The sequence below is a fragment of the Leopardus geoffroyi genome, chromosome C2 (assembly GCF_018350155.1).
Source record: "Leopardus geoffroyi isolate Oge1 chromosome C2, O.geoffroyi_Oge1_pat1.0, whole genome shotgun sequence".
Taxonomy (NCBI): Eukaryota; Metazoa; Chordata; class Mammalia; order Carnivora; family Felidae; genus Leopardus; species Leopardus geoffroyi.
The window spans coordinates 10536185-10553291 of NC_059333.1; the positions used below are offsets into that span (position 1 = coordinate 10536185).

The 17107-nt window shown below is 47.7% G+C and overlaps 1 protein-coding gene across 7 annotated transcripts in view; it reads left to right on the top strand.

Moving 5' to 3' along the window:
• The window catches only part of RUNX1 (RUNX family transcription factor 1), a 260177-nt gene that overhangs the window by 153845 nt on the left and 89225 nt on the right, over window positions 1-17107 (top strand). For 3 of the 7 annotated variants that reach the window (XM_045501443.1, XM_045501440.1, XM_045501439.1), the window contains exons 3-5: window positions 3683-3721; window positions 9740-9993; window positions 16120-16276. In XM_045501443.1, the coding sequence (XP_045357399.1) occupies window positions 3683-3721; window positions 9740-9993; window positions 16120-16276 (450 nt within the window). Of the gene's footprint in view, window positions 1-3682; window positions 3722-6893; window positions 7045-9739; window positions 9994-16119; window positions 16277-17107 lie in introns of those variants that run through there. The other 4 variants (XM_045501438.1, XM_045501442.1, XM_045501444.1 and 1 more) reach the window with 2 other exon arrangements.

Genomic DNA, 17107 nt, shown 5'->3' on the forward strand with positions numbered 1-17107 from the left:
TCATGCCTTTCCTCTCAAAACTCCCATCTTCTTTTGTTTCAAACACCCTATTCTCCTCTTTCTCTACCTGGCTCAATCCCCTTGGTCGGTCCGGGTCCATCTTTTTCTAATCAACTCCTTAGATGTTGACAATCTCAGATTCTGTCAGCGCTCCCTTCTCCCCGGACACTGTCTCGGCAAGATGTGAAACCACCACAGATATGTGACGATTCTGCACTCGTTACTTGTATCCTAGACCTCTGCCCTCAACTGCTGTTTTCTCCACCAGCACCTACAGCTCTGCTCTGTACATCCAAAGCCAGATCCTCGGGTCGACCTCCAAACCCTTCCTCTTCTGGTCTTCCCTCCCGCTAGTAATGGCACCTGGGCCGGAAGCAGGAGAGACTCCTCTCCTCCCCTCTGCGGCCATCTCTTCCATCTCCATTGTCCCCACCTTAATGCAGATGTTCACAGTTCCTTGTCCGGCAACTGCAGTAGCTCCCTCCGTTCCTCATCTCTACCCCCTCCTACTCACCCATCCACCTCTGACAGATTTACTTCCCTCAAACTGGTGTGAATCACGATGTTCCCCAGACTTCAAGGCTCTGATAGAACCCAGTGGCCTCAGGTTGAAATGCAAATTTCTGCAGGTTTATAAGCCGCCTACGACTTGTGTTCATGTCTGCCAGCACTGTGTCCTCTGTGAGCGCCCTCATCCCAAACCTACTCTCCAATGACACCAGAAGTGCCGTGTGGGTCTATTTCAGAAATTCACATCTTTCTCATGCTGATCCTTCTGCCAGGAGCGCCTTCTCCCCTGTCCCCTCCCACCTTCCTGAAACCTTCCTCCAGCCCTGCCAACCATCTGGTAAAAATCTACTCAACCTCCAAGAACCAACCCAAGTACCACCCCCGCCGGGTGGTATGCCCCCTCTTTTTCCTGTGTCTCCTCCCGCCATCTTCCTGGAGCCATGACACTCCATGACACTCAGCAACAGCCATGACGCTCTGTCGCTCTCCTCTATTTGTCCTTTGCTATCAACCAGCCCAGCACCCTGCCTGGCACATAGAAAGCTTTACAGATACGCTGAAGGGAGGAAATCAAATACTTCATACCTGGGAAAGTCCTCAAAATGCCATTTTGAATGAGTGGAGGCCGGAGGGCTAGAAAGCCATTTAACATTTATTAAGAACTGAAAAGCTAAAGGGACCTTGACCTGCTCCTCAAAGTCTACAGATGGCCAGAAATAACCTCGGGCTGTGACTCCTAAGTATTCGAGATTTGCAATGTAAAGAATTTCGGGATAGTTTCTAATGGAGACAATGAGACAGGAGAGGGTAAATTGAAAGATGAGCTCAGAGTTTAGTTTTTCAGAGCTCTCCAAAAGATACCCATAAAAATACGTAGTTGTGATCAAAAAGAAACATAGCTCAGACCCATAGGTGGACATGCGTCTGTGTCGTGTGTGTGTGTGTGTGTGTGTGTGTGTGTGTGTGTACATAGAGTGGAGTGACTGTCAGGTTTCCTAAACTCTCCAAGTGTGAGGCTCCCCGTCTGTAAAATGCGGTTGGTAATGGCATCCTGGCAAGGATTAAATGAAGCGAGGAATATACAAGCATTTTGGTCATTACCTGGCACTTAGTAGTTTCAAGGAGAGGGAGGGAGAGAGAGAGAGAGAGAGACAGAGAGAGAGAGACGGAGAGAGAGAGCTGGTGGATAAGTTGGCCAAATTGAGCTCTTGCTGCCATGAACCCCCAAGACCTCTCTTCTCTTGTGGTTTAGGTTCTAGCACATTTCACAACCCTCTGGGCAAATGACTGCCAACCTCCACAGGGGCTACCTCTCCTGCAGACGACCCACCCTCTCCCGGCTTAAGGCTTAATGGCATGTGCACTGTGTCCTCAAGGCTACTGACACAGGACAAACTAAGGACGGTTCCCAACAGATGACATGCACACCTTCCAAAATTCACTCACTCTTGCCTTTGTTTTTAGGTTAAAAAAAGATCTTGGGTTTTCTCCCAGAATCCCGGAAATATTAGCTGTGTAACTGGAACACTTGTTTTTCTATTTTGCTTCTTCTATTCCCCAGCCTCTGACCTGGGGGAGCTTCTCAGGGTCTCAGGAGAGAATTTCCAGGGTGGTAGGGTTTGCTGGGTCTCTTCTGTATAAATCCAGCTGTCTGGTCAGTATTACTGTTGTGGGTCCCCCCTCCCCCATGCCTATTAAAAGTAAACTTAGGAACTTCAGGGTACATTTGATATTTCTTAATTTATCATTCATAAGCACAAATGATTTTTTCCCTGCTCTATTTATAAAAAAAAAAACTCTTTACAGAGTCCTTTTAAATACATGCAAACCACAATCTCTCAGTGATTTGTTTTTTGAGGATGCTCCGTGGAAACTATACCTATTCAATTGCTTTAATCTTTCATTATAGGGTAGTCCTTCAGAACCCCTTATTATTCTAGTTGTTCTTTTTGCTTTGGCAAATATATAATATATATATATATATATGCATATATATATATATATGTATATATACATAAGACTAAGGAGCTGTAAATCTCGTTCTCCTGCCTATTTAAACAGCGTCTGGAAATCTGAAATAATTACCTCCTTTCTTAGTTTTAAAGTGTTTTTAAGATATATTACATTAATATTGTGGAGTAAGGTTGAAAGTCGGTCTGTGACATTGCAAATGCTCAGATCCGAAGGCTCTGAAAAATGGTGTATCCTCCGTGTTAAGCATTCAGTGCTGAGCATTTTCAATATACAAGGCTGTCCCGGCAATGTCAAAAGCAGAACATTACTGTAGATGTTCAAAGAAAAGAAGCTTCAGATGACTTTGCTTAATGGGTTTACCTATAACTGGACACACAGCAGCAATATAGTGACACATATTTGGATGTGATCGTATGACAGATATTTTCAATAAAAACTGCTATCATCTGTTATGTCAAGAATGAGAGGTTTCAGGATAAATAATCTGCAAGATAAATCAGGATAAATTAGTAAAGGGAAGGAGAGTAGAGCAAGCAAGGAGGAAATATTTCCAACCTGTCCCATTGGAAGTAAATTATGATAATGTTTATCAGTTTGTTTCTTTCAGAGGAGGTATTCAAAATTGTTTATCTTCATTGCTTTAAAGAAAACTCATATTTTTACCTCTTGCATTTCACGTCTGCTGTAATACCAATTTGCAAGTGTTTTGGTATGAAGTAAGGGTTTGGTCTTGATTTCACCTTGAATTCTGATTCACGTCTACTTCCTCCAAATGTATTTCTAATGTTCATAAATAAATCACATTGGCCTCACATACCGAGGTTTAAAAAGGTGATTCTGTGAGAGAGAAAGATTCACTACTAGCTATCAATGGAAAACATTGGTTGAAGTCACATAAAATTATATGCATATGTAACAGTTCATTTTTTACTTGCTGGTTTACTGTTTCAAAGCTACTTTTGTACCCAAATTGGACAATATGCTATAAAATTCCCCAGTGCTAAAAAGAGTGAGGGGCAATCAGCGAACAACAACAACAAAAAAAAAAAAAAAAAAAAAAAGAGGGGGGTGGAAATTTAGTTTTAATGCTTGTAATTATTGCTATTAGAATGAAATTTATCAACTATCAGTGAATTTAGTGTTTGCTGTCAGTACATTTACCCAATTATTTTTATTTTCCCACTTTCTGTTCTTTCAGAATGTGTACACGGAATGAATCCATCTAGAGATGTTCACGGTATGTTGGATCCCAAATTCTATTTTTTTATAAAATATGCACATTCATATGATTTTTTAATCTATGCATGTCTACAACGTATGACATAAATTAGCCAAATAATTAAGGCTTTTTTTTTTTTTGCTGATTCACAAATACTTAAAAGCTGCTCTTCATATTGTAAATATCAAACCCTATAAAACATTCCAATGAAACTATAATGACACCCTCGGTTCTACAGCATAGTTTACCACAGGTGCATTCTGCTTTTATTAAACGACTCTGCATGACTCTGAAAAAAAAAAAAAATAGAGCTTGTTATAACCTAGTTTATTGCCTTTGTTACAGCAGTGGCAATGCAAAATTTTTACGAGGGTAAAATGTTTACTAAGCATCCTAAATTACAAAAAAAAATTTAACTTAAAAACTTGCTGCTTGCTACCTGTGAGCTACACAATGATGATGCTGGAGTGAACAGATCACACATCAACCATGCATCCTATGGAAACATTCCTATGAGGGAAGGATATAGTGGCAGAAGGAAAAGACTCCTGTCCCCAAAGGAATTGGATTCCAGAAGTATAATAATCTCAGAGCCACTCCAGAAGGGGGGAAATGTTTAATCAAATTGTAATGTCGAAAACTGGATTGTGTGTATGGCAGGTTATTCACCTGCACTGATATTGACATGTTACTCTTCATAAAAATGTTCTCCATCCCTCTGACATGATACCAACTGCACCAGCTTGCTCCAGAACCACTAGCAAAATATGTGCCCTGGTTTTTGAAGTGGTCACTGAAATAGAAAGTTTTTTTTCTAGAAATACACTTTTAGAAATGTAATTTTAAAAAGATGTTACCCACAGAGGGGAATGTTGATTTAAGAGAATGTTTGAGCCTCTAATCCTACCTACAGGCATATTTTATTTTTGAGAGGGTTTTAAAACAGCAAAAATGTAAGATATTTAGATATTTTCTGAGACCACTTACAGTTATATACTGACCTAACGCTGAAGAAAAACGTCAATGAGCCATTGTTTTTTTTTCCCAATGAAATTGTTATTTTTATTCCAACTAACCAAATACTACTTTTAAAAATCCCTCTGAAAACTTACATTTCATTCCTGTAAGGGACATTATTGGAATTTCCCCCACGCAGCAAATTTGGAAAAATCTGTCCTACAGCATCCACCCAACACGTCGCTTCGTTGTGTTTTTTATTTTGTATTATGACAAGAGTTAAATTTTAGTATTGTTCCAGGAGTGAATGCGGTAATGTCTCCTTTCCTTTCTTAGGCAGAGGAAGGGAAATTCTGTATTGCCGCTAAAATGAGCGCTTTGGGTGGGAAGGAATTCTTCATTTCGCGTGCGATGTTAATGAACTTTATAAGCTCTGTAAAAAGTCCTTCAGACTAAGGGATTCGAGGTACACCTTAGCTGAGCCTCATGCTGCCTGCTTTAGTTCCTCGATAAGGAAGGTGCAGTGCAGGGTTTTATTTCTCGTTTTCAAGTGTGCACCGCACAGCGCATTTATAGCCAGCGCGGGTCCCGGGAACCCGAAATGCCCGGCGGCCGGATTTAGAATAAATCAGCAAAAGCTTTTCTCGCTTTTATCATCCTCGTCGACGTTCAAGTTCGAGATGCACTGGTTGAAGCCCTTAGCCGAGCAGCGCCCAAGGTGCTGCCGTTGAAGGGCTCACCTTGGCGCATCTATCCCAGTACCTCTTTTCTAAGGAAGGGAACTTGACCCCGCCGGAGAGGCTGCCGCGGAGAGTCAGACCCGCAGCCCCCTCGCAGGGTTTAGGGTTTCAAACCGCCGGAGCCCCAGAGGAGCGTTCTTCTCTGACCTTTCCGCGCGGCGAAATTACCCCAATCCGCTACATCCCCCGAGTCAGAGCCCATTTTCGCCTCTGCCGCACTCCTGAGCCTCCCGCCCTGCGTCCGCGGGGGTCCCTAAGGATGCACTTGGCGGCTGTTCCCGGGAGCGCTCGGTGGGCACTTAGAGCGTTGTATTTGAGCGGCGGCAAAGGGGTTTCACTCGCCCCAACTCGCCTCTAGAGCCGGCGGCGGCGGAGCCGGGGCCGGGGGGGGGGGGGGGGAGGGGGGCGGCAGACGGGGAGGCTTGGCAACGGCGCAATGTTTGGAACCGCCGGGCCAAGGTGGAGAGAGGACTTTTGGGGGTCTTTATGCCTGAAATGGGGCCTCTTCAAAATCATTTAGGAAAAACACAAAGGAGTTTGCTGAGACCTCAGACCCATTAAAACAAACTGCAGGTAGTTTGCTGGGAGGTCCCGGGCGTCCCGGGAGAGGAGCGAGGGGACGGCCCACCTGGGGAGAGGCTCGGAAAGGCAGGCGGGAGCCGGAGCCGCTGGCCGGGCGACGGCGCCCGGGACGCCGGGAGCACCGGGGTGGCGGGAGGACCGACCGCGCTGTGCGCGCAAACGGGTTTCGGGAAGAGACCCTGATGCGGGCCTGTCGGGACAGCCGGGACCCCCACGACTCCCACCAGAGGGTTCCTGCACCGCCAGCTCGGCTGCCGGGATAGTAGGGGCGCAACGCGGCCGCTGGGGCTGGCTCCGGCGGCCGTTTCCAGTCGTTTCTCCCCAAACTGGAGTTCTGACGAGAGCGACCCAAAGGCCCAGAGGAGGGCCGGCGGAGTCCCGCGCCCTCGGGGGCGTTCCCGACGCCCCGGGCGGCAGAGAGGACGGCTGCTGCCCCCTGGCGTCCGCCCCGGGCCCGCGGCCCTCAGCGCCTCCCGCGGGGCCGGCCCCCGCCTCCTCGCCGCTCGGCGCAGCCCGTGCGGCCTCTCGGGTCCTGGGGCGAGGGAAGCCGCCTGGGCCCCCGGGAAGGGCCTCCGCGGCGGGCCCGCCCTGGCCGACGCCTCCGTTAGGCCCCAGCGGCAGAGCCCGAGGAGAGTCCCGCGCGGCGGCGGCCGTCCCCGGCACTGTAGCCGCGCGCCCGCAGCGGGGAAGGAGGCGGCTGGAGGGAGGGGCCCCGCGGGGGGGCGAGGGAGAGGGCGGGTGAGGGACCCCAGCTCCCGGGAGTCGAAGTTGAGGGCTCCGTGTTGGGGGCGGGGTGGGCGCCCTCCCCCGCGGCGGGGGGTGAGTGCCGCGGGGTGCCAGGGAGCCCCGTGGCTGCGGGGCGGGGGAGGGGAGGGACGGGCCTCGGGCGCCGGGGTGGGGCGGGGCCCCCTCTAAGCTCCGCGAAAATGCCCGCGGCGCCGCGGGGACTGGCGCAAGGGAAGTTCCCGCCGGCGCGCAAAGCCGGGGTGGGTTCGGCACCCCAGGCCGCTCCGGCTCGCGGGGGCGGGGAAAGGAGCCAGCGCCGTTTCCGGGGAGCCGGAGGTGGGTGCGGGGCTAGGGCGACCTAGGCCCAGCGGTGGGCTTTCGTGCCGCCTGCGGGGGAGCCGACGCTCCGAGGACGGGGTGCCAGCCCAGCGGATGCCTTCAACTTTCTTTCCCGTCGCTTGTTCTTTGGGGTCTTTTCTGATCGGGACACTCCTTTGCTGGCCGCACCGCGCACTCAGACTGAGGCGCGCTGCGTAATTAAGCCGCAGCCCGGACGCGGTGAAAAACACCAATTAGAGAAAGCAAACCAAGAGAGAAAACTAAAAACACAAAACCATGTTGGGGAGACCGAGAGTCGTCTGGCCTCGTTAAATGAATCAGCGTCACTTCGCTGCAGCTGCCCACCCGACCATGGGGCCCCGCGGAGCCGCTCTTCGGCCGGGCCCTCGGCCCTCCGGCCCCCCTCGCGGCCGAATCCCACCCACGCCGGGGAAGCAGAGGCTCGGCCCTGGGTGGCCGCTCAGGGCCCGGGGCCGCCCCGGGGCTCCGGTACCGATCCCGGGAGCCTCGCGGCGGCCGCTTCATCTCCAAGGCGCGGGGGGCGCCTCCCTCCAGCTGGTCTCCGTGCCCGGGCCGTTCCGGGCGCGGCGCGCGGCCCGAGCCCTCCCAGGGCCGGCCGGCCTCCTCTTTCTCCACCTCCCTGGTCTCCAGACCGCGGCCGCCTGTGGCGCCGCTGCGCACTGCAGCCCCGGGCCGGTGGCAGCGCGACGCTGCACGGGCGCAGAGACGCAGGGCCGCGGTCCGCACCAGGGCGGGGCCTCGGGCGAATGTGTGAGTGTGTGCGTGTGTGTGCGTGGATGCGAGTGCGCGGGGTGCGCGGGGAGGCCGCGGCAGCCTGGGACTCTCCACCCAGGCTGCGTACAGTAGCGCGCGGCAGCGGCGGGGGCGCGCGGGCCAATTCCAGGAGCCCGCGGCCGCGAGCCGCGCCCTGGCTGATACCGGAAAGGCCTGTGATTGGCCGGCGGCCGCCCCTATGCAAACGAGCTGAGGGAATGGAATTCCTCGGGCCGGGCTTACAGTAAAAGCACGTTCATTTCCAGGCACTCTCATTCATAGAGCCAGCGGGCGCTAGGCGGGACGGGCGCCCCGCGGCCGGACCCAGCCAGGGCACCACGCTGCCCGGCCCTGCGCCGGCAGGCACCTCTTCCCGGGCCTCCTGGGGACGCCAGAAGAAAGTCAACCTTTGCTGCTTCTCCTTGACCTGCGTTGGAGCTACGATTTTTTTTTTTTTTTTCTTTCTCTCTTACTTTTGAATGAACTGGTTTCTTGGCTGGATGTTTCAACTTCTTTCCTGCCTGTGAACTTTTCCCCGGTTGTTTCCTTTGACAACTGCAGGAGAAAGTGTGCTGGGCTTCGAGGCGAGCCGTGAAGTTGCATGTGCGTGGGAGTGTGCGTGGGAGTGTGACTGCGTGTGTAATTCGAACCATCGCGTCTGTTTCGATCTGCGCTGCGGAGCCTCCTCTCAAGGCCCGCTCCACCTGCTGCGGTTACGCGGTGATCGTAGGTATAGGCGCGTCCGGGCATTTAACCAGCCGGCGCTGAGGCGACGTTGGAGGAAGATCGTCTCGCTACTGCCCAAGTCGGGCTGACTCACCGAGTCGATGTAGACAGTGGCTGGCTTCGGGAAGAGTGCGTGTCTGCGTGCGTGTGACTCGGCTGCTGCTCAACTCCCACCAACCACAGGATCAGCCACAAACTTAACCAACATCCCCAAACCCGAGTTCTCAGATGTGGAGAGCTGTACCCTGACTGTCATCGACTTGGAACTTTTTTTTTTCTTTTTTTTTTTTTAAGACTAGCTCTTTTTTGAAAAGCTGAATTCTCTGAACTGAGCATTTTGCCAGAAATTATTAAGAGAACATGACAAGTATTTCCAGCCCAGCCCTTCTTCAACTACTGAAGCTTATTTTCAAGGCTACTTAAAAAAAAAAAAAAATCAGCAGTGAACATTAATGGATTTCTGTTGTGTTTAAATTCTCTACAGATTGAATTGTAAATATTTTATGAAGTAGAGCATATGTATATATTTATATATACGTGCACATACATTAGTAGCATGACCTTTGGAAGTCGCAGCTCTTGCTTTTGAGGACCGAAGCCAGTTTTGCATGTGAGAGTGGCTCTGTATATGGAAGACACTCGTATATTTTGTGTCGTATTAGGACTTTAGACAAAACTCACCCGCAAAAGCAAACAAGTAAAAAAAAAAAAAAAACAAAAAACTGACAGGCGATTACCTACTGGAACTTCCAAATTATGTATTTGCTGGTCTTTTCGCTCTCCGTATAAATGTTTTAGAAAGCGTATGGGAATTTTGCCTCCGGGAACTTTCTTTAACAGCCAAAGACTGAAGTTAAATTCTCAAAGCAAGACTCAGAAGATAGTCTCCCTTGGCATTTGACTCTGGATTCTAGTCGCCCAATTTTTAAAGCACTAACCGGTCGGTTGCTAGGAGCCCTGCCGGGTCTGAGGCTGGCCGGCATAATAGAACTTTCCCCCTCCTGGACTGTCAGTAACTTGGTCTCCCGCCTCCCCCAGTCCCCCTCCCCCCCCGCAGCAATAAAGGCCCCTGAACTTGTATGTTGGTCTCCCTGGAGCTGCTCGCCGAAGATCCGCGCCCCTGTCGCCGTCTGGTAGGAGCTGTTTGCAGGGTCCTAACTCAATCGGCTTGTTGTGATGCGTATCCCCGTAGATGCCAGCACGAGCCGCCGCTTCACGCCGCCTTCCACCGCGCTGAGCCCGGGCAAGATGAGCGAGGCGCTGCCGCTGGGCGCCCCGGACGCCGGCGCCGCCCTGGCCGGCAAGCTGAGGAGCGGCGACCGCAGCATGGTGGAGGTGCTGGCCGACCACCCCGGCGAGCTGGTGCGCACCGACAGCCCCAACTTCCTCTGCTCCGTGTTGCCCACGCACTGGCGCTGCAACAAGACCCTGCCCATCGCTTTCAAGGTACTCGGCCCGGGCCGCGAGCGGGTGGCGGGGGGACAGGCGGAGGCCGGTCGAGGCCGGGGGCGATCCCGGAGGGCAGCGGCCAGGCGGGCGGGGCCGGGTTCTAGAAAGGGGCCGGCGCTGCCCCCCGCGGCCCCTGGTCCATCCTCCTGCTCTCGGGACACCGGGGATGCTGGGTTGCCCTGGCGATCCTCGGTGTGTGTGTGTGCTGGGGGACCCGCAGGGGCCGCCTCCAGGGTGGACTGAAAAAGATCTGGATGCCCCCCAAGGACGTCCACTGAGGGCCGGTCGGGACCTCCCTGACAGAGGTCCTTAGGTCCTTAGCTTTGCTACAAAGTAGAAAAGCAGAAAAAGTTATAACCCAGCCCTGGCCAGCCCGTCTGCTCCCATGCTTCTCCCCCACCCAACCCCCCCTCCCCCCCCCCCCCCCAGCGCTGGCTTGACACCCAAGCCATTCTGCCTCGCTCCGATGGAGGCATCAGGAAGTAAAGATACTTTTCTACTTTAGGGTCAGTGAATATAAACTGACAAGGAAAACTGTCAGGGCTTCCTACCCCCACTCGCTCTTCAACAGTCCCATCGAAATTAGCATGTCCAAAGTCCGCGGAGGGCGTAGTTAAGTTTGCAAAAGTTTTCTGAAGACTTTTTGCAGCTTCTAGTCTGCGCCTGCCACAAGCCGCAAGTAGCGAATCCTGTTTCTTTTCCTGGAACCCTCCTGAACCTTATCTCCGGCTCACCTAGATTAAGCCCGGGGCCTCGAAAGGTGGCAAGGCTGTCTTCTCTGCGAGCCAGCCGGGGTCTAATCCGCTCGCATTGCTGTCTGGGGAGGGGGTGGCCTGGACCCCGCAAATTCTGCTGAACAGCCCGAGAGGTCTTCGTTCACTTCCACCCCTGATCTCGCCCTAGCTTTGAGCGGCCTTTAAAGAACCTTGCCCTTGAACGGGGATATTATCAACAACACCCGGCATTTTTAAACGCCACTGCCCCCCCCCTCCCCGCCCCAGCCCTGACCGCAAACAGTAGAAATTTAATTTTGGCGGTGGGGATTCTATTCTTCTGTCTTGGGGTGGGTTTACGAAGGGGCAACCAACATTTTAGTACAATCCGTAGTCATTTCCTGTTCATTTTGAGGACTAAGAAAGGCAGGTGGGGGGTGGGGAGGGAGCTGTAAAGATCAGATTGTGCCCTTTCAGGGAGATTAATTTAATATAAGCTTTTTAAGAGTTCCAGGCCTCTACTGGATCTTGATCTAGTTACAGTGGATAGTGTTCAGTTTTTTATACAGTACTGTCGGAGTTCTTTATTTTTAAGCTTTATACACCTTCTAAACTTAACATTATGATTTCTAAGACCAAACAAAATGTGTAATTGGCTCTGTCTATAGAATTGCCTCCGTTTTCTGAGAACAGAAGTTTTGGAGGGGGAGGGAGTGAGGATGAGGTGGAAAAGCCACTGGACTCTTTCCTTGCTGTCCTGCATCTCTGTAGATTTGGGCTGGGAGTCCATGTCAATTTTCAATCATTCTAATCTCTTTACAGAAACAAGCTCCTTTAGCCACAGAACAAGACTAAGTCCCTTCTGTGACTGGGGACTTGACAGGGCTCGGCCGGCCCCGGGGCCACTTTTCAGATAAGAGCTGAGGGAGGAGACAGGCTGATGATCAGCCAAAGGGTCATTTAAACCCAATACCCCTGACCTACCAAGGGAGTGGGTTGTAACAGCCCTGTGTCTTCCTTTGAGGTGAAATCAGAATCTCTTCTGGATGTCCCCTCCTCCGCCAGGGAACCAACGCCCAAATATATCAAAACACTAAGTGATTAATAATCTTCAGGGGGTGAAGTGATATAGTTTCTCAAGCTACTCTAAATATGTATATATATACATATATATGTATATATATATAATATATGATATATATATATATATATATATATGATATATAGGATATATATATTTTTTTCTTCTAAAAGCCTGAAAAGAAAATCCTAGAACTTGCTTTGATGAGCCTCCCGGGAGTTCTTTTTCGCAGAAATCTTAGTAACCAAAGAGATTTCTTTTTCAAAATGACTTTTGACGATTCACTTTTTTTTTTTTTCAATCTCATTTGTTTTACTGAGTGATCGTTGGTAGACTCCTAAATGACCCATGTAGAGTTCTCTTGAAAAAAGTTCAAGTGGGTCTTGAGGACAGATAAGGGAAAGGGAAGGACGTTGCAGAAATGTAGCCACTTGAGTAGTATCTGTCACCACTGCGTCCCCATCAAGAGAGGCCTCTTCCTGGAGGAAGCCTGCTCCCTGCACAACCGAAGGAGCAGACAGAATTTTCAGCGAGGAAAGGAGCCCAAAGGTTAGGGGGAAAAAGCAAGCTAGCCTTCAAAACGTGACTCCGTCCCAGTTGACTCCCTGTGTATCCCTGGCTCCACTCCCCACGTAGCCACCTACCTTCCTCCCAGAGAGTTTCCATAGACATTATTACTTTAAAATGTGGATTTTAAATAAGCCCCAGACAATCTCTTTAAGAAGTTAATCGGTAAAGAATGATTGTTTTCCCTGTAATATGGAGGAGAAAATGTGAACCAATGATAAAGTCTGATGGTATTGATGAAAAGAGCATGTAAGTGATTCTTTACTAGCCTTCCGAAATCCTATGTGTAAATCCCCTGCTTTAATGTTTGAAATGGAAGGGAGACTTCAGATTACGAAGTTTCCTTAAAATAGATTAAAATATGCCTATTTGCTTGTCCTGGACCCCAAAAATGTAACTCCCCCCCCTCATTTTTCCCATGGAACACCTTTATTTTTTAGCATAGAAAAGATACATATTTTCCTACTGTGAAAATCTTAAATTTGCTACGTGTTACCCACTACTTACAGAAGCAGCCTAAAAAAGCTATTTAGATGACTTAGGATTTTTTTTTTTTTTTTTTAATACTGCAATATTACAGTCTGTTTAGGCCCTGGCTCACCAGGGTCCGAAGGCATAAACATGCCTTCAACAAGTTCAGAGGCTTTGGATGCTAATAGTCATATACTTTCTGTAAGAAAGAAAGAAGTCATGTTTCTATCGGCAAGACTTCAGTCCCTGGGCATGCATTAAATGTCATCTTGGCTGAGTTCTGGGTTCCACTCCACAGCTTTCTTTGAAACTCTGGAAAATTAAGGGATTTGAAATAAATGAATTGTAACTGTAATTTCAACCTAATTAGAGTTGTTTAAAATGCCAGTCTGAATGTGTGAGCAGGCCAGCCAAGAGCGGTGTGGGGAGATTCACTACGGTACCTAGGAGGGCTGATATTTTGCCCAACTTCCTGATACTTTAAAAACAGAGAAGTAAAACAAAATATGAGATATCCTTTGGCCAGCAAGTCCCTTCTTGTCTGTTTGGTCTGTGTGAAATGTAAATGTTTGTGTTTCCTTACCTATTGTTTATAGCTTTTCATTCCAGTTCCTTCTTTCTTTCTGTTTGAAGTTAGATTTTTTTTTTTTTATTCTCTCCTTATTGCCTATCAGTGACACAATCTGTATAAAATTAGCAGACGTGTTAGTTTTAATTTTTTAATTTTTTTATCTAGGCTAAGTAGGCTTGTTAACAATTAGATGTTATACGTTATTACTGTAATTTCCCCGGATTTAATATTCTCCCCTTTCCTCCTGCCAAAAGCAAAAAGACAAAAGAAAAAAAAAATCCCTCTGAGATCGATAAAAGACCAAATAAATGATCTTCAGGCACCCAAATATCTCTGTCTTTTGTTGCATTTTTTTTTAGAAAGGGAGGGGTAGGAGTTAAACTCCTAATTTTGTTGGTCTTAAATTCCAACATCAACAACCTTTTCATATTTAGCCACCATGATCATTTTACTCTATATTTGTTTCCACTTGATGAAGGTCTCACAAGTTTGCCAAATTACTGACAAAGATAGTCTTGGAAAGATGAGAGAGGCACAGGCGTGGAGCATCGTGAGAGGAGCCAGGGGGAGGAAGGTGATTTAGAATACGTTTGGGAAGCTATACAACAAGATTTACTTACTTCAACCTCTTTGCAGACTCTGCCCCAAGAGCGAATTATTGAGTTTGAAAACCATGTAATTAAGTATACAGTGCTTGTATACTTACTGAAGGTTGGATTAAAATAGAGAAGCCGGGTCATCACAGGGAGATGGGGACGAGGAAGTAAAAATATGTGTTCCAGGAGAGCATTTCAACACTGTGAGCTAATTTTACAGAGGGAAGTGAAAATAGTGAAGAAAAAAAAAAAAGTGGAAAAATTTTTAAGAGACTGAAAAAAGCAGAATAAAGCAAGCACGTTTTGTGGGGATAGAAAAAGTGGTAAAAAAAATAATAATAATAAGTAAATAACTGATCAGGGAGATTTAGTTCAATGATGTTTTCGAAACAAAAGGGAATTGTCATATTACTGCTCTTAATTAAAAGGCAACAAACACGCTTCTAATGGGAACTAAATATCTAATTAGAGGGTGCTTGGGGAATAAATAGCTGTGTTTTTAAATCTCCTTCGTAGAAAACATGCCCAGCGTTGGGATGGAAAGGATTAGAAAGAAAGATAAAAGGCCCAGACGGTGTTTGAGAGAGCAAGTGTGCTAAGACAGATGAAGAATGTGCTTACCTACTGCTGTGTGGGCTGGTTCTCCGGGTCCCATAGTCTCTTGTGGTGGGATGGCTTGTCCTCCCCGCCAGACTCCTCAGAGCCCAAGAGCTAAAGCATCCCAAGGCACAAAAGCAATGGATAGTCACTTGGGTGACACGGGGAGGCCACGAAGATGGGCATTTCGAGAAACCATGGCTTTGCTGTCAGGGAGCCTATGGCAGCCTTTTTTGCAGACAGGAAAAGAGGGTCGAAAATATAGGTATTAACCCCCAAATTGGGTAAAAATGAAGAGGTAGAAAACACAGGGAAGAAATAATCCCTAGAGAATTCTTTGCTGTTCCAACTCAAACACAGTATGAAGAAAGCGACTGTATAATTGGAATGATTAACACAAATGCACTACTGACTGAGAAAGTACCATGAGGAACATCAGAAACGATAGAACTTGGGGTATTTTCATTGGAAGTCCTATGACCACTTTAAAAAAATAGAAGCAATGGAAATTTAGCTGGTAATAGTTGTCTAACCCCAATAAATAGTTTCTAGAAGGGTCAAATGATGGGATACTACTGCACAAAGCATCTTTACACCACGCTCTTCAGAGCATTTTACCTTGGAAATTACTGCTTTTTTTATTACCTGAGTATCAAAAATACTTATCTACCAGTCTTGTTCACCAGCCCTGTTAGGAAATCCATTCCTATGCAATTACCTTAGCGGAACTCCTCTTCAAGGTCAGCTGGGTTTGGGGAAAACCTCAGTCAACTATCAGGATGCAGTGGACACGTCTGGGGGACCCACAGATATAAAAATGCCACCTAGTTCCACTCCTGAATTCAGAGCAGCACACAACAGGGAGAGCCCCTCTTCTCTGACGTCTGTTGATTTTGGAATTAGTAATAAAGGATACACTTCTGATTTTTTTTTTTTTTTCCTTTGCCTGCCAGAATTCCCTGCTACTGACAATCAGAATAAGAGAAGCGAGCAGGGGGTCTCAAGGATGACCTGCAGAGGGACAGCATCCCTCAGGAACGGTCAACAATTCAGTTGTAATGATCGAATTCAATTTTGGCAGAAATAAGTTTGAACACCTAAAAGCAAAGTTGGCCCTGTCAGGCCCATCAATGGAGGTCTGGACAAGCGAAAAATGGGTTAGGTTATATAGTCACAAAAACAAGATATTGCGTTTCTCAGATGCGCACGAGTAAGATGATTGCATTCGTGAGAAGGCACAGCTTTCCAGAGCCTTGGCCGCATTCAGTCTCCTTCCAACTGTGCCATGTGACCTGATGTGGCTTTATTAGATGAATGTTTTAGGACTTGAAAATTTATATTTAGCTCTGCATAATGGAATTCAAAGAAATTCTTCCCGTGAATAACTTTTCTGTCATTTTGCTATTCCTTTGCAAACTTAAAAAGGATCACTTAATATACATTTAATTTTAGAGCAATTACTACACCAGAGACACCAACGTTTGTAACATTTCTGATGTCTGCGTTTGTCCCTTGGCTGGTGTTTAGGTGGTGGCTCTGGGGGATGTCCCAGATGGTACTCTGGTCACTGTGATGGCAGGCAATGACGAAAACTATTCAGCCGAACTGAGAAATGCCACCGCAGCCATGAAAAACCAAGTTGCAAGATTCAATGACCTCAGGTTTGTCGGTCGGAGTGGACGAGGTATGTATCCGTCAAAAGTGAACTTGAAACACAAGTATTTACATGGCAACAGACACAAATTTCAAAACCTTCTAGAAGTTTCCGTGATGGAAGTTCCCCCCTAGAAATAGTCTTTCTTGTTCTTATCACTACATCGAGCTTTTAAAAAATATTTATTTAAAACTTAATATGTTTTCAAGGTTCATTGTTGCCTTCTATTATTGAGCTGGTTTAAAACTGCTTTGGAAGATGTAAAACATGAAATGTGAACTTCAAGGAAATCCCTCAGGTCCTCACTAAAATTTAAAAATATAAAACTCACCATCATGGAAACTGAGATCGTACAACTGGTGTTCTCAACTTGGTAATTATCAAAAATCTCTACAATAGAAGCCTTTAACTTATTCCATGAGCTGTCTGTGACAAGGGACCAAGTTTCAGATGAGCACTTCTGATCATTTTAAGGGATATACAATATATGGTTACTGAAATGTGGTTTCAAATTTACCATTTTATGGCAAAATATGAAGACACGGTGTTGATATCCTTCTGGTTTGGTAGATTTGATGGCATTTTGCCACCTTCCTTGTTTCGTGTCATTTGGATGCCTTACTATTTGGGGGAGGGGTCAGACCCAGTTAACATTTTCGTGCTAATGTGTTAAAGACTGGATTACCCAAAGGAACTGTTCTGTGTGTTTTATTTTTCTGTGCCCATTACTGAAGTATTAGAGCAGAAAGAGGAATTTTGGCCCGTAAACCCCTCTGGTTTCCAATTATTTTCAAATATTGTGTTTTCTCTGCATTGTGGGAACTGAAGTCATATTTTATAAATAGCAATAAGTACTAGAAG